Consider the following 17,161-nt stretch of genomic DNA (forward strand, 5'->3'; position numbering starts at 1 on the left):
AGCTAGTGTAAAAAGACAGTACTTCTTGGAGTTCTAACGAAAGGCAGATTCAAATATTGATTGAAATTCCTTCGACCTCTAACTACTAAATGAACTGTACAAATGATATAAAATGGCCACCATCATGATGAAGTCTGATTGCTTATCAATGTGATGGTGAATAATCAACGACGGCTGCGAGCCCACAAGTAAGCAGTGAGATCTAGTAATTAGAAATAAAATAACAATCCAAATTCGGGAAGACATAACAGTCCCTTTCGTCGGAGAGGGCGGTCTCTCCCACATATGTAGAGTATCAAACGTGGCAATCTTTCCATTGCAGGACAACTATTACCAGCCACGCAATAGTGACACGTGCTACCCATGCGATTGTTTTCCAACGGGGTCCCAAGCCCGCACTTGTGATGGGGAAACAGGTCAATGTCCCTGTAAGTCTGGAGTGATTGGTCAGCACTGCAACCGCTGTGACAACCCTTTTGCTGAGATCACCAGTAACGGGTGTGAAGGTAAGCTGAGTCCCTCTATAGATCATTTGTATAATCTATTTCAACAGCTCGAGTAGTCTATTTTATGTGCATTTGTTCGTTATGTTCCACATCATATGATGTAGATGACTATGATTGTTCTTGACAAATTTTTCTACAGAAGAGGTTTGCCATTGCCTTCTTCTGGGCAGTGTCTTTACAAGACGGGAGACCCCAGCCGTTATCAGTACCCTTCAGAGATTGTCTACCTGGCCTCAGTGGTACATTACCAGGACTTGTAATATGCACCAGCTGCTCACACGGCCATCCACCGCCTGCTCCCTGGTTCCCTGGTTCGGGGGGCTCAGCAGATGCTGCACCTTCCCCAAGGGTGACCTGCAGGCTAGCGGAGGGAAGGAGCACCTTACCCCTCCTTTGGTAGAGACGTATCTCCACCCTGACACCCAACATTTTATGTAATAGTTATATTGGAATGTCATATTTGTAATTTTATTATTAGAATGAGGAATTGTGTTGAGTGTGGGAGAATGAAGAGTGATTTTATAGATGTGTAAAATTAAAGTTCAAAATGTGACAAATGTATCTCTTTTGACAGTAATGAGGAATGAGCCAGGCAGCACATTAGAAATTCAAAAAATGTCAAAATTCAAAAATAAATTTAGTATTAAAGTACATATATGTCATCATATATATCGCTGAGGATTCATTTTTGTGGGCATACTTAATAAATCCATAATATCTAATAGGCATAATAAAACCAATGAAAGACAGTACCAACTGGGATATTTAGCCAGTGTGTACTGGACAACCAATGGTGCAAATACATATAGAAGAAATAATAATAATAATAATAATAATAATAATAATAATAAATAAATAAGCAATAAATATCAAGAACATGAGATGAAGAGTCCTTGAAAGTGAGTCCACAGGCTGCGGGAACATTTCAGTGATGGCATGAGTAAAGTTACCCTCTTTGGTTCAAGAGGCTGATGGCTGAGGTGTAATAACTGTTCCTGAACCTGGTGCTTTGTGTCTTGATGCTCCTGTCCCTTCTTCCCAATGGCAGTAGTGGGACAAAAGCATGACCTAGGTGGTGGGTGCTTCACAAGTCCTTACACCTCTTCCCTCACCATTGTCCAGGGCCCCAACTGTCCTTCCAAGTGAGGTGCCGCTCAGGGGTCATCTATTGTATCCAATGCTCCTGGTGTGGTCTCCCTTATATTGATAAGATCCGACGCAGATTGGGGGACTGTTTCGAGCTCTCTCGACTACAAAACACAAGATCTCCCAGTAGCTGCCAACTTCATATTCCCATGCTGACATGTCTGACCAAGGCTTTCCTCTACTGACATAATGAGGCCAAACTCAGGTTTGAGAAGCAACACTTCATATTTTGTCTGAGCATGGACATCGATTTCTTTAACTTCCCCACCCTTTTTTCTCTTTCCTTTCCTTCCCTTTCCTTTATTTTTCCATTCTCTATTCCGATTACCCTCTCACCCATTTCTTTACATACCCATCCTCATGATCTGCCTATCTCTTCCCTCTCGACCCCCCTTCCCCCCTTCTGTGCTTCCCTTTAATTTATGTGCTCCTGTCCTCTTTGATTTCTTCTTCTTCTTCAGCCCCTTACCTCTTTCACCTATTACCTCCCATCTTCTTATGTCATCTCCATCCCCCACCCACCCACCTTCCCCCCTCACCTGGTCTCACCTATCACCTGTACTCTTTTCCCCTCCCCCTACCTTCTCATTGTATTTTCTGTCCCCTGTCCTTTCCGGTTTGGGTGAAGTCTTGTCCCAAAAGATGGACTATTTATTCCCCTCCATAGATGCTGCCTGATCTGCTGAGTTCTTCCAGCATTTTGTCTGTGTAGCTCAGATGGGAATCTGTTGGCATGGACCAAGGGCCAAAGAATCTGTTTCCCTGCTATAATCCTATAATTTACAAGTAATATCAGAGGCAATGTTTGCTATTTTCATAAAATAATTTTGTGATAAATGTTTAACTTATTTCAGTGAAATACGATGCATGTCCAAAAGCCTTTGAATCAGGCATATGGTGGCCACGGACAAAATATGGACGACCAGCAGCCATGCCATGTCCCAAAGGATCGATAGGTGAGTGGCTGTGACGTGTTTGCTCGCGATCTTTGGCTCTTATCTTTGAAGGCGGGGCTTCTTTGCATATTGCCTAAATTTTACAGTTGTAACTATAGCAAAACTGTCAGCTTCCGTAAAAATGGGCAGTCTTTAGCAATTTCCATTCATGCGAACTTTAACCAGGAAATCCCAAAGTTGTTGGTAGTGATCAGCATCCTTTTCCACAAGCTGCACTCTTTTTTTAACAGCATTCTCCAATATAATCAAAGGAAGTTAGTGATTTAATGAAGAATTCAGGTATTTGCAGAATATTTCCACTGCAAAATACTCTGGAACATGGGATGCGGCTGAATTTTTAATGATGTACCTTCTTGCTAAGCCTTAATTTCTTCTGAGCAAACTAATTCTAAACTATTAATTTAATGAATTTATAATTAATTCAAAGCAATGTATATATTAAAATAAACACTATATAGTTAAACAAAATTTATTAAAATTACTTACTGCCCATTACGCCGCTGGCAATTAAGGCGGCATTGAAGGTCCTCCATCTCTAGCGGTGTCAGGGTTTCCTTTATCGTGACGGTAGCTTCCTCTCAGTTTTCACTACTGTCAAACAGGCAAGTCCCGGGTGGTGTATCAGGAATACTGTTGCACTCAAATGTAGGAAGATTCTTTATTGCTGTTTCCGTAACATTTTAGTGTTACCACTCAGAGTTGATAGGCCTGAGTTGACCCCCTAAATCTGGAGGTCTTTTGGACCACTCTTAGTCTGCCTCTACCCTTTGACCTGCTGGGCAACTCTGCCAAGAGCCAAAGTCTGAAGTCAGTCTGACTCCAGCCAGCATAGCTCTCCGGGTCACTGGGGTATGCGAGCCTCCAAACCCCATGACAAGGTTGTGGTTCTCTTGGAGAATATTTAACATAGTTAGTACCTAAAGGTACTGGAGGCATGCTCCAAGTTCTAATTCCCACACTGATATATTTAAAATATTAGTTAAAATTGTGCATTGCCTTCCGGTTTGCTGTTTGCTTGAACTCCTCAGAGGTGATTGAATGCTTGCTCAGCCATCTTGGTGGCAATACAGTGGGTAGATGCCAGGGATTCCCTCGAATTAATTCCAAATGGCAGCCAATATATGGAGATCAGTCGTCGGCACTGTAGTGGTTGTTCAATCTTTGTGAGCATGTTTCTTTGCTGTAGCCAGCAGTCAGTAAAGTAGAAACTCCTTCTCCTCCTTCCCACTTCTTTGCACTGCTGCCATTTTGATGACTATTATACCATCTTCGTCGTCATTATGTGCCGAGCCGTTTGATGTAGTTGATCATGATCATTCTTGCAAATTTTTCTACAGAAGTGGTTTGCCATTGCCTTTTTCTGGGCAGTGTCCTTACAAGATGGGTTACCCCAGCCATTATCATTACTCTTCAGAGATTGTCTACCTGGCATCAATGGTCGCATAGCCAGGGTTTGTGATATGCAACAGCTGCTCATATGACCATCCATTACCTGATCCCCTGGCTTTACATGACCCTGATCAGGTGCTACACCTTGCCCAAGTGTGACCTGCAGGCTAGTAGAGGGAAGGAGCACCCTACACCTCTTTTGGTAGAGACATATCTTCACCCTACCATCTAAACTATTGTATACATTTCTCAATCTCCAATAGATCCATGCTACTGAAATTACACTCCAGGGCTCTTATTGATGTTTTTTGGGATGGTCATTGTTAATGCTCCATAAAACTAATTACAATGTTTGGCATTGGAACGATTGGATAATTTGAGCTCACATCTTAGTCAATACTAGTTTGCATGTGTATATTGACTCTTCTTTAAGTCTCAATATTCCAGGTATATATCAGTACCTTCATGGACTCTTCAGTAATTGATTAAATAACTTGATCGAGAGTTAAACACAATTTGAGTTCAATGAATTTGTGCTGGCTGTGATTAGCCCATATTTTTTTTCTTAACTTTCAGTTAAGGTGCATGACCTTTCAGTACTGGTTGAATTGGATTCTTTGTTCCAGGTGTATGGACTGAGTAATATTTAACCATCACCATTTAAATTCCTAACATCTGTTGTTTGTTCAACTTGGGGTGGAACGTAAGCTAACAAAAGTCACAATATGACCTGGGTTCACTTGCTGTGGTTAAACCTGTCCAGATCCTCACTGTTATGGAATATAATTCAAACAGTACTGCAGTCAAATGCAATAAAAGATATCCTGGAGTAAATAGTTGAAATTGAAATGAAAAAATTACAGTACTTGGAAAAAGAACAGTGTGTATTGAAGAAATGGAATATTTGAAAGTTTTTATAATGTCTGATGGAGACACAAGAGACTACAGAAGCTTGAATGTGGGGCATCAGCTGTAAGATCAGGGATCGATTCCCGCCGCTGCCTGTAAGAGTTTGTACATTCTTCCTGTGACCATGATTTCCTTCGAGTGCTCCAGTTCCTTCTCACATTCCAAGGACATCCGGTTCGAGTTAGTGAGCTGCAGGCATGCTTTGCTGGCACCAGAAATGTGGTGACACTCGTGAGCCTCCCTGCACGTTTGTCGCTGATTTGATTTAATGCTAATGACATAGTTCAGTGTACGCTTCGATTTACATGACAAATAAAGCTGACACAGTCTTTGATGGAAGTACTCAGTGGGTCAAGCAGCATCTGTCTGCTTTGTTGCCTCTGTCCCTTTATAATGCCTACTTCTTGACACAACAGCCTTAAGGATATAATGTCTACCTTGGACTTACTGTCACGTTTTCATGGAATACTACAGCATTCTTAATCAAATTATACACAATTAAATAACTATACAGAGAACAAAAGTGAAGAACCTCAGATAAATTAGTGAAAGTTCATTCATTTGTAATAAATGTTGGTTCTTTTCTTGATATTTTGATGTTTACAAGTTCAAAGTTAGCTTGATTACTAAATATAAGAAAATGAAATTATATACTGTACCTCTAATGCAGGAAATCAGACTGAAATGGAAAATCCCTGAAGTACTTAACGTCAGGAAACATTTGTTGAGAGTGAGACGGTGTATGTGATTTGAACATTCTAACGGAAAATCTGGTACAGAAACCATCTGTTGCTTGGCCTGCCAAACATTCTTTATTTGGAAGGGTCTTGACCCAAAACGTCGACAGTGCTTCTCCTTATAGATGCTGCCTGGCCTGCTGTGTTCCACCAGCATTTCATGTGTGTTGTTGTTTATTCTTTCTTTAACCCTATTTTGTTTAGAATCGTTAAAATCTTGTCTTGAAAAGGAGTCGATTTTTTTTTTAGGGCAAAAAAAAAACCTAAGTGGGATGCTCTTATCTGAAAACTGCCAAAGAGAGGAACAGCCAAAAGTCTCTGTCCTTCACTATGTAATTCTTTATCCCTGTCAGCTAGAATTCACCATCCACATCTCAAGAGTCTGTGATCATCAGATCATCTCTGAGGCAACAGAAAATATTAAAGTTCAAAAGTTCAAAGCAAATTTATTATCAAAGTACATGTACAGTATGTTACCATTTATGTACATATTGACTCTTTCTCTTGTGGGCATGCTCAATAAGTCTATGAAATAATAACCATAACAGAATCAATGAAATATTGGGCATTCAACCGAAGTGCAGAAGACTACAAACTGTACAAATTCTAAAAGAAAGAAATAATAATTATAAGTAAACAAGCAATAAATATCGAGAACATGATAGGGCAAGTGAAGTTGAGTGAAGGTATGCCACTTGGTTCAAGAGCTTGATGGTTGAGGGGTAGTAACTGTTCTTCACATGGTGGTTTGAGTCCTAAGGCTCCTGTACCACCTTCCTGATGACAGCAGTGAAAAGAGAGCATGTGTTGGGCGGTGGGGGTCCCTGAGGATGGATAGAGTTAAACAGAAGTACAGGACAGAAACAGGCCCTTCAACCCATCTAGTCAATGCCAACATCATTTAAACTGCCTACTCCCATATCCTCCATATCCCTACTATCCATGTACTGTACCTATCCAAACTTCTCTTAAATGTTGAAATTGTTGTGCTGGCCGCTCATTCCACACTTCCATGACCCTCTGTGTGATGAAGTTTCCCCTCATGTTCCCCTGAAACTTCTCACCTTTCACCCTTAATGCATGATCTCTGGTTGTGGTCCCTCCCAACTTCAGTGGAAAAAGCCTGCTTGCATTTACCCTATCTGTACCTCTATCAAACTTCTCGATCTTCCATGTTCTAAAGAAAAGTCCTAACCTATTCAATCTTTCCTTGTAACTCAGTTCCTCCTGACCCGGCAATATCCTTGTAAATTTTCTCTGTAATCTTTCAACCTTATTTACATCTTTCTTGTAGGTAGGTGACAAAAACTGCACACTATGCTCCAAATTAGGCCTCAGCAACATCTGGTACAACTTAAGTATAACATCCCAATCTTCTGAAGCTTTCTTTATGACCTTCTCTACCTGTGACACCACTTTCAATGAATTATGAACCTGTATTCCCAGATCCCTTTGTTCTACCACACTCCTCAGTGCCCTACCATTCACTGTGTAAGACCTACCCTGGTTGGTCCTACTGAAGTGCAACACCTCACATTAGCCTGCATTAAATTCCATCTGCCATTCTTCAGCCCATTTTTCCAGCTGATGCAGATCCCTCTGCAAACCATGATCGCCTTCCTCACTCTCCACTATATCCATAATCTTGGTGTCATCAGCAAATTTGCTGATCCGGTTAACCACATTATCATCCAAATCATTGATATGGATAACAATCAACAAAGGACCCAACACCAGTCCCTGCGGCATACCACAGGGACTACACTAATCACAGGCCTCCAGTCAGAGAGACAACCTTCTACTACCACTCTCTCTGGCTTCTCCTACAAAGCCAATGTCCAATCCCATCTACTGCCTCATCCTGATTGCTAAGCAACTCAGCCCTCTAGACTAGTCACTCATGCGAGCCCTTGTCAAGTGTCTTACTAAAGTCTATGTAGATAACATCCACTACCTTGCCTTCATCCACTTTCCTAGTAACTTCCTCAAAAAACTATAAGATTGGTTAGATGTGACCTACCACACACAAAGCCTTAATCAGTCCACATCTATCCAAATACTTATATATTTGGTCCTTAGAATATCTCCCCACAGCTGATGTCAGACTCACCAGCCTATAATCTGCTGGTTTCTTTTTAAAGCTTTTTTAAACAACAGAACAACATTGGCTGCCCTCCGATCCTCTGGTCCTGATGCTAAGGATAATTTAAATATCTCTGCTAGGGCCCCAAAAATTTGTGCACCTTGTCAGGCCCTGGGAACTTATCCACCCTGATTTGTCTTAGGGAAATACCTCATCCTCTGTAATCTGTACAGGGTCCATGAAATTAATCCTGCTTTGCCTCATTTCTATAGACTCTGTATCCATCTCCCGAATAAATACAAATGCAAAGAATGCATTTAAAATCTCCCCCATCCATTTTGGCTCCACATGTGGATTGTCATTCTGATCTTCCAGAGGAGTGATTTTTGTGCAATCCTTTTGTTCTTAACATATCTGTAGAATCCCTTAGGATTCTCCTTCACCTTGTTTGCTAGAGCTACTTCATGCCTACTTTTAGCATTCCTGATTTCCTGTTGCCTGGACAGAGACCTCTGGCTGTTCACCCTCTCACTTAAGAATGTTGGGGACTTGACCCAAGATGTCTCAGACTCTTGACACCCAGGAAGCAATGTACCATCCAGGAATCTCATTCTTGCCCACAGAACCTCCTGTCCGTTCCTCTAACAATTTCCCTATCACCACAGAGTGCCTATTCTCCCCCTTCCCTTCTGAGTCACAGAGCCAGACTCAGTGCCAGAGACACGACCACTGTGACATTCCTTTGTTCAGTCACCCCGCCCCCCCACCTCCAAACAGTACCCAAAGTGTTCAGGGGGGTGGCCAAATGGGTATTCTGCACTGGCTCCTTAACCATTTTCCCCTTTCCAACTGTCACCCATTTTCCAGTGTCCTGCACCTTGGGTGTAACTACCTCCCTATATGTCCTACCTATCACCCCCTCAGTCTCCCAAATGGTCCAGAGTTCATCCATTTCCAGCTCCAACGCTTTAACTTGGACTGGCAGAAGCTGCAGCTGGATGCACTTCTCGCAGCTGTAGTCATCAGGGACACCGGAGATCTCCCTGCCTGCACACATCCTGCAAGAGGAGCATTCCACTATCCTGCCCAACATCTCTACAGTCCTAACTGAGCAGATATAAAGAAATGAAGGGGAAAAAATGAACCGAGAGCGTTTTTCTTCTTTGCTTTCTATGAAGACTTTCTTCGCTGATACCTTGAAGAGCTGAACCTTCAAGATCACCACTTTGACTCTGTTCATTCAGATGATGGCTGCTGCGCTTGCCGCTGCCTTCCTTTAATTTGTGCTTGCCAATCGATCCCAACGTGGATTGGTCCGTGGTCAGAGCTCAATTACGCTGCCACAATTCTGCTGACTTTTTCTACTTGGGCAGTGGACCTGAGTGAAATACCCTCTTTTAAACTATCAGTGTCCGGATTGGTCACTGGTCAGAGTTCAATTACAAAGGATGCAGCTTCCCTGTGACAGTTGTATATTGACTTGCATACAATTTGTTTTCAGCATGTTTGGTTGCATTGATGCAACATTCAAATATATTTTAAATCAAACAGCTGATAAAGTGCATTCACTTATAAATCTGTCAAAATGTGGGAACTCTTGAATGAATTTGAATGGCCAGCAAGCTGACTGGAGTCGAGTGCAATCTGTGACAGACATTTTTATTTTTAAAAAAATCAATGCACCCAGAGATGACCATCACCAGTTAAATGTTCTCTTTAATCAACGGGCAACAGCTCCAACAGAGGCTTTACAGCAACTTTAAATTCTTCTGTTTGGATTCCATATGCATTGCTGCCAGAAATTGAGGTTAATTCATAGATGTTATTTTCATGCATAAAATTGTTAATTGTTAAGATATTGAATATTCTCCTCCAGGCTGGGTCTCCCCCAAACTTTGTCATCCTTTCCCTCACACACATTTCGACAGCCTTAGTCTAACAGTTCCCTAAGCCAATATCATTGGGACCTCTTCTGGGAAGGGTATGACTGTTCAAAAGTGAGGGGTTACAGCTGAACTTGTGTGCAGGTTTTCTGGAGTTGTTGGGGAGGGTTCAAACAAGGGATGGGAACCAGAGTGGTCTATCAGAGGATTGGGCACTTGTTGTAAAAGTACCTGTAGAGAGGCTATGAGGAAGGAGGCCTCTGTTAGGAGGCATCTACCGTGGATATTACATCCTAGCTGCCTAAGTACACAAGCCTGGGCAGTACGATATGGAGAGCAAGCTGTTGCCCATGGAGCAAGCTCCCCCTCTCTACACATCTGATGAACCCAAAGGAGTGGTAGTGACCAATACAGTTTGGCTCTAGTGGTGTCTCAGGAGTAGTCAATCAGCATTGAAATCAATGTAGGACTGCCTTAGGGACTCCAGCTCTGGATTTTTTTCCTGAGAGTTTACTTCCAAAGCCTTCCCATAAGTGAGTATAGCAGCAAGCCAGTGGAGATTTGAGATCAGAGTTTTCCTTCTCCTAGATGAGCTGCCAACCATGGCTGACAAGCCCCATCTGCCCAAAATGACTGGTTTTAAGACGCCAGTAACCCACCTTTTTCCCTTTTTCTGTCAGTCGAAACAGTTGTACCGGGCTTAGTAGCTAAGCCACACCTGAAGGCCAGGAGCAGGGCTTGGTTGTCAGAGGGCCATTTGAGTATCATGCCATTGGGAACATTTAATACACATTAGGAGCTTATCACCACTACCACCCCTGGCTATAATAACCTTAAGGAAACTGTTATGAAGAAGAGATATCCTGGGATGGGCATAATTACTGTCAGTTGGATGGGTTGCAGTGTCTATTTAACAGGAGAAGCAGCAGGAACATGGGTGATAAACTTATGGAATGGGCCATTACAAAGATTTGGATGTCACAAGGGCAGGTATGGCTGCAGGATGTTCTGGAGTTGAGATGTTTCAAAAGGAGCAAGGGAGGGAGGTAAAAGAGGTGGGAAGTGGCATTGCTAATCAGGGATAGTATCACAAATGCAGGAAGGAAGGACATCCTGGAGTGATTGTCAGTGTGGGTGGGAGATAGAAATTCTATTGGACTGACACCATATAGTAACAGAGACACTGAGGTGCCGTCCAGGAGGCAAAAATAATAGGGTTTTTTTCTTGTCATGGATGACTTCATCTTCCCTGATACTGATTGGCACCTACTTAGTGAAAAAGGTTTAGGTAGGGCGGAATTTGTTAGGTGTATCCAGGAAGAATTCCAGACACAATATGCAGACAGGCTGACTCAAGTTGAGGCCTTCATGGATCCGGTACTAGGCAATGAACCTGGTCAGGTGACTGATTTCTCAGCAAGTGAGCATTTTGAAGATGGTGACTACAAATCCCTGACCTTTACCATAGCCTTGGACAGGGATATGAGCAGACAGTATGGGAAGGTATTGTCTTGGGGAATTATGCTATGAGGCAGGAACTTGGGAGCATGGATTTGGAAGCAATGTACTTGGAAATGCACAGCAGAAATGTGGAGGTTATTTAGAGAGCACTTGCATGGGACTCTACCATTGAGGTACAGTAGGCTGAAGGAACCACGTATGATTGAAGATGTGAAACATCCAGACAGGAGGAAGAAAGAAGTATACTTAAGATTGAGGAAGATAAGCTCTTGAGAGTTAAAGGTTAGCTGGGAAGGAGTTTAAGAATGGATTTAGGAGAGCGTGAAGGGGACATGAGAAGTAGGATTAAGGAAAACTCCAAGGTGTTCCACACGTAAGTGAAGAACAGGAAGATGACTGAAGTCAGGGTAAGACCATTCAGAGATTTTAAAAAGGGTGATATGTGAAAGCATGTCTTTTGAGGATAGGACGAGTGAGCTAGGGTTTTTCTCTTTGGAGAGAAGGATGAAGAGAGGTGTCTTGATAGAGGTATACAAGATATGATACATAGACAGAGTGGACAGCCAGAGACTTTTTCCCAAGATGGAAATGGCTCACATAGAAGAGCATAACTTTAAAGTTTTTAGAGGAAAGTATAGAGGCAATGTCAGAGGTAGGTTTTTTTCACAGACTGGTAGGTGAATGGACCGTACTGGTGGTAGAGGCAGATCCATACATTAGGGACATTTAAGAGATTTTTAGACAGACTCATAGATAAAACAAAAATGGCAGGCTATGTGACAGGGAAGGGTAGGAAGGCTTGCCACAACATCATGGGCCAAAGAGCTTGTACTGTGCTGTAATATTGCATGTTCTGGACAAAGGATTACATTGGCTGTAACGTGTCTGCTTGTCACCTTGAAGGTGTTTCAATGTACTGTTTGTTATTAAAGTAATGACCAATGGCTCCGTGGTAATCAAGTCTCAATTTTGCTTTACAGGCACTGCAATTCGTCACTGCAATGAAGAGAAAGGCTGGCTTCCCCCTGACCTTTTCAACTGTACCACGCTTACCTTCATTCAGCTCAAGTCTATTGTAGGTCCTTTTATTGTACCTGTCAGTGCAGCCACTAATACACTAATATAAAAATAAAATAATGCAGAAGCTGCAGATCTGAATTAAAAACAGAGTACACTGAAAGGCATGTAGCATCTATGCAGGGAGATTTAGATAATTTAAATGAATTGGCAAGTGGCTTTGCCTTTCTCAGGTTTCTGGGTACGATGTAATTTCTCCTTCCTCTGACAGTACTTTGTAATGTAGTCTGTTTGTCCTCATAGACTGCAGGAAACGTGCCCTACTTGACTTAAGCTGCAGGGACCAGAAAGCAGCTGAATAAACCCTTGTTGCAAATCAAGACCTTTTTTTGTATCATTTTCACAATTTTTTTCCATTCTCACCGATGATTAATCTTCCCACCATGCCATGTGTGCTATTTAGCAGCAACTCCATTTTCTCTGAGCAGTCATTGACATATATTTCTGCTCAAGTATTTCAACTGATGCTTTTCGGACCCTCAAAACAATATCTTCCTTTTGTGCTTTTACAAGGTTAGTTAGAACAAATGTCAGTCTTAAGTTTTTGGAGAATCATTATCCTTCAATGTCTATTCATGCTTCTTGCAACAGAGGGCCAGAGCCCATAATCAAGAAACCTGATGATATCTTCCAAACTGACACCTTGTTTTGTTACAATTAATGGTAATAGAATAGCACTGCAGACTATCTGAAAGATGCTTTTGCAAGTGGCATAAAGTTTGTGATCTTCATTTGTAAATACATGGAACAATGTTGTAAGGGTCCCCTGCGTAAATCCTCTGTGTGCCATTTTGTAAGTTCTCTTGGCTACCAGCATTTAGATTAGCAGCTGCAAATATGGAGGCAAAGAAATCCACTGGAACACATAAGTACTCTTGCAGTTAGAGGGGAACATTGCTGTTTAAAGAATGGGTGCTGGATTGATTGGGGTAAATCTTGCCCAGGCTGAGTGGGACCTGGATAGGGTTTGAACAGGAACATCCACAGAAGGCATGAAGTGTGACCACAGCAACACACACAAAATGCTGGAGGAGCTCAGCAGGTCAGTCAGAGTTAGCGTTTCAGGCTGAGGCCCTTCATCATGACTGGAAGTAAAGAGGGAAGACGCCAGAATAAAAAGGTGGGAGGAAAGGGAAGGAGGACAAGCTAGAAGGTGGTAGGCGAAGCCAGGTGGGTGGAAAGAGTAATGGAATGGAGAAGCATAGTAGGATGGACCATGAGGGAAAGGGAAAGAGGAGGGGCACCAGGCAGAGATGATAGGTGAGGGGAAGCGGTAAGAGGCTACAGTAGGGAATAGACGAGGGAAGGAGGTGGGAAAATATTATCAGAAGGGGAAAGCAGCATTCGTGCAATCAGGTTGGAGGCTACCTAGACGGAATATGAAGTGTGGCTCTTCCACCCTGACAGTGGCCTCTTCATGGCAAAAGAGGATGGCATGGAGCAAGATGTCACAACAGGAATGGGGATAGGAATCAAAACGTTTGGCCACCAGGAAATTCTGCTTTTGGCAAATGGAGCAGAGGTGCTGGACAAAGCAGTCCCCCAATTTATGTTGGGTCTTACCGATGTAAAGGGGAGGGCGCATTACCAGAATCAATAGATGAGCCAATAGATTTGCAGGTGAAGCTTCACCTGGATGGACTGTTTGGGGCCACAATAATCCCCCAGGCCATATATCTCGCCTCTCCTTGTTCATTGCTTCTGTGGGATTAAGGGGACATGGATGAGGTGTTCATTCTCAGAGTTAGTGTGGCAATGAGCAGAAACCAATGAAATGTCGAGAAATCAATAGCAGCAGCCTGCACATATCCTGAGGCTAAGAAGTAGAAAGTGATTCTGAATTTGAGGTCCACAGGCAGAACCATTCAAGCACTTGTGAAAGCTTGTCTTTCATATAGCAATTTGCAGTGAAGATGAAGAATGCATTTTGAGTGTGACACTTAAATTCACTGATCAGAAGAAATAAGGCTGTCAAACCTGGTTACTCTATGAGTAAGTAAGAACTATTGTTTTTCACACCATTGAGTTCAAAGGTCACATGGGTGAATAATTTGGGCCATTTCACCATTGTTGGCTTCACTTTGGTAAGGCTCACATGAGTACAAAGGGGCTGAGGCGAGCAGAAATCCTGGAAGAAATGCAGAACTTGTATATCCCTTGTGTTCAGACATGCATACATGTGCAAAAGATCTCTCACTTTCAGTTTAAGCTAATTTGCAGCCTAATTACAAATACTATTCCCCTTGTCCCAATGAGGGGGCTTAATCTGATGTCAACTCTCCATTTCCCTCCATAGATGCTGCCTGCTTCACTGAGTTCCTCCAGTATTTAAAATATTATTCTAGTTTTCCGAATGTGCTACATTTCTTGTGTTTCCATTTCCTTCAGAGTTGTACAGGACATTTCCAGGCCCCGGGAATTATTAAGGGAATGCTGTGCAGTCAGAGTGTTGATTGCACAGTCCAATAACATACTAAATCATGCCGATGTGGATGTAAGAGAAGCCATGCTAATACATGATGCAGAGCAGCACAATTTTCCAAGGATCCTTTTAATTAATTATTCATAAGTCTGCAGCAAGGGAAGTATATTAACTGGTCATTTAACCTTGAACGAATATTTTTGCATGCAAATTAACTGCAGCATTCTGTGATTTTAAAAATCTTTATCTACTTCATCCTCTGTTTGGTCGTGCTTTTTAAATACCAGAAGACATAGGATCAGAATTCTGCTATTCAGCCTGTTGAGTGTGATCTGCCATTCCATCATGGCTGATTTATCATTATTCCCAACCCCATTCCCCAGGAAGACCATATGACATAGGGGCAGAATTAGGGCATTCAGTCCATCGAGTCTGCTCTGCCGTTCCATCATGGCTGATTCAATGACATGGAGGCAAGCGAATGCTGAATTTATAAACGTAGGCCATTGTTTATTCAGATTGATCTTCTGGTTTTCGGTTGTGATGTCAATGATTTTTTTTTGCATTCTTTAAATAGATGGAAAAACTCCATCGCAATGAAACCAAGATGGATACATCTAATTCAAAGAAACTTGCCAGCATGCTAGAGAATGCCACCAAGCATACACCAACATATTATGGGAATGATGTGAAAATAGCCTACGAACTGATAAAGAGGATTCTTCAATATGAAGGAAACCAACAGGACTTCGAATTAGCAGCAACTCAGGATGCAGAGTTTAATGAGGTTGGTATAACTGCTGCATTGTTTATTTTTATATCCTAATATGACAGCGAACATTAGGTAAACGCTCTCCTTACATATGAGCATTCTCTCACTCTCACACTCACATTCACACACCCCCTTGTCAACCTGCTGTCGTCGTGCTGAGCGTACACATTTCAATGTCTTTTCGATATATTCAAATGAAGGGTCCACGATCCGCTCAGTTTGGCTTTTGGCCCGCCATACGTGGCGGAACATTCCACTTCTTTAGTGATGATAATGGCATCCGTCTGTCTGGAGGGCAATGAAAAAAGACCTCTCCAGGGCACAAGCCTGGGCAGAAGGTATGGAGATCTTGGGATGCCTAGTCATCAAGATCCCTGACTCAGCCTCACTTGTGTAGTCCAAAGCAATACGTTTGGCACCAGCTTGGATGCAGTTGCTGCAGGAAGGACATTCAGCGGCGTCCACCCACCTCAGGGGCTCCACTCTGGATTTTCTGTCCAGGTTTACTCCCGCAGCCTTCATCTCTTCAGTAATGGGGATAGGCTTATATTGTTGACATGCTGCATTTAATGTAGATACTTCTGTTTATTTGGTAATATAGTTGTAAATCCATTGTGTGGTGCATCATGTTCTAATTCGTGTGTAGTCTGAAGTGAACTTTGTTAGTAATCAAAGATGGTATGGCCTGGTGTGAAAATTGGAGGTGAATGACCTCAGTACAGAAGAGGGAGATAGGAACTGAGAGGTGTTCACACTGGACAAGAATAAATACAGAGTGATTATTGTGTTTACTTCTAAATATTATTTTGTAAATATTGGGATTTTTCTTTTCACTACAGTCGGCCCTCCTTATCCACGAATTCCACATACACAAATTCAACCAACCGCGAATCGTGAATACCCGGAAGTGCTCTTCCAGCACTTGTTGTTCAAGCATATACAGACCTTTTTTTCTTGTCATTATTCCCTAAACAATGCAGTATAACAACTATTTTACATAGCATTTACATTGTATTAGATATTAAAAGTAATCTAGAGATGATTTAAAATATATGGGAGGATGTGCGTGGGTTATCATGGATCGAGATAAAAAAAAATCGGAAGTTCCCTTACTAAGTAAGTCGGAACAGGTACATCCGGTATTATTTAGTGTCAGTTGGTCAAACGTTTGTCTAAGTATAAAGTATATACTTTACCTTTCTATGTATATAAAACAGTTAAGAACATATATTTCAGCGCCAGGCTCGGGAACGGAATTTCCTGTGTTCGATCGAGTGACAGACCGCTCCCGAGTGCGCTCTCCACTGTGCTGGGTTGATGTGGAGGATCAAAAACCCAAAACCCCAAAACCCAGTAATTAAACCACTGCATTGCTTAGTAATAATTGTATCTTTCATCGACGCAGGGCCTTTCTCACTTTATCCTTTAAAATTGTTCCGATCATTGACCAACGCAGCCTAACGCTTTTCCAATGACTGATGGTGTTTCACCTCTTTCCGATCGCTTTATTATTTCCACTTTATTTTCAATCGTGATCGTAATTATTTTCGTGAACAGAAACGCTGTGGATTCAGAGTTCTGCTGCCAAGTCCTAATGTCCACCACACTGAGACAGGTTAAATAAGGTCTGGGGTTCCGCTGGGTCCTAGGATCCACCGCATTGAGATAGGTTGAATAAGGGACTTGAGCATCCATGAATTTTGGTATCTGTGAGGGGTCCTGGAACCAATCCCTCGTGGATAAGGAGGGCTGACTGTACTTTCACTAATTTTTGTGTTTGATTTTTGATGCACATAATGAACACTGTTGCACTAAACTGC

At 42.2% G+C, this 17,161-nt stretch overlaps 1 protein-coding gene across 4 annotated transcripts in view; it reads left to right on the forward strand.

Moving 5' to 3' along the window:
* LOC132403786 (cadherin EGF LAG seven-pass G-type receptor 1-like) overlaps window positions 1–17,161 on the forward strand; it is a 368,758-nt gene that overhangs the window by 293,997 nt on the left and 57,600 nt on the right. For all 4 annotated transcript variants that reach the window (XM_059987470.1, XM_059987471.1, XM_059987472.1 and 1 more), the window contains 4 exons: window positions 323–506; window positions 2,507–2,608; window positions 12,051–12,145; window positions 15,147–15,356. In XM_059987470.1, the coding sequence (XP_059843453.1) occupies window positions 323–506; window positions 2,507–2,608; window positions 12,051–12,145; window positions 15,147–15,356 (591 nt within the window). The remainder of the gene's footprint in view (window positions 1–322; window positions 507–2,506; window positions 2,609–12,050; window positions 12,146–15,146; window positions 15,357–17,161) is intronic.

Source organism: Hypanus sabinus, chromosome 13 (genome assembly GCF_030144855.1).
Source record: "Hypanus sabinus isolate sHypSab1 chromosome 13, sHypSab1.hap1, whole genome shotgun sequence".
Lineage (NCBI taxonomy): Eukaryota > Metazoa > Chordata > Chondrichthyes > Myliobatiformes > Dasyatidae > Hypanus > Hypanus sabinus.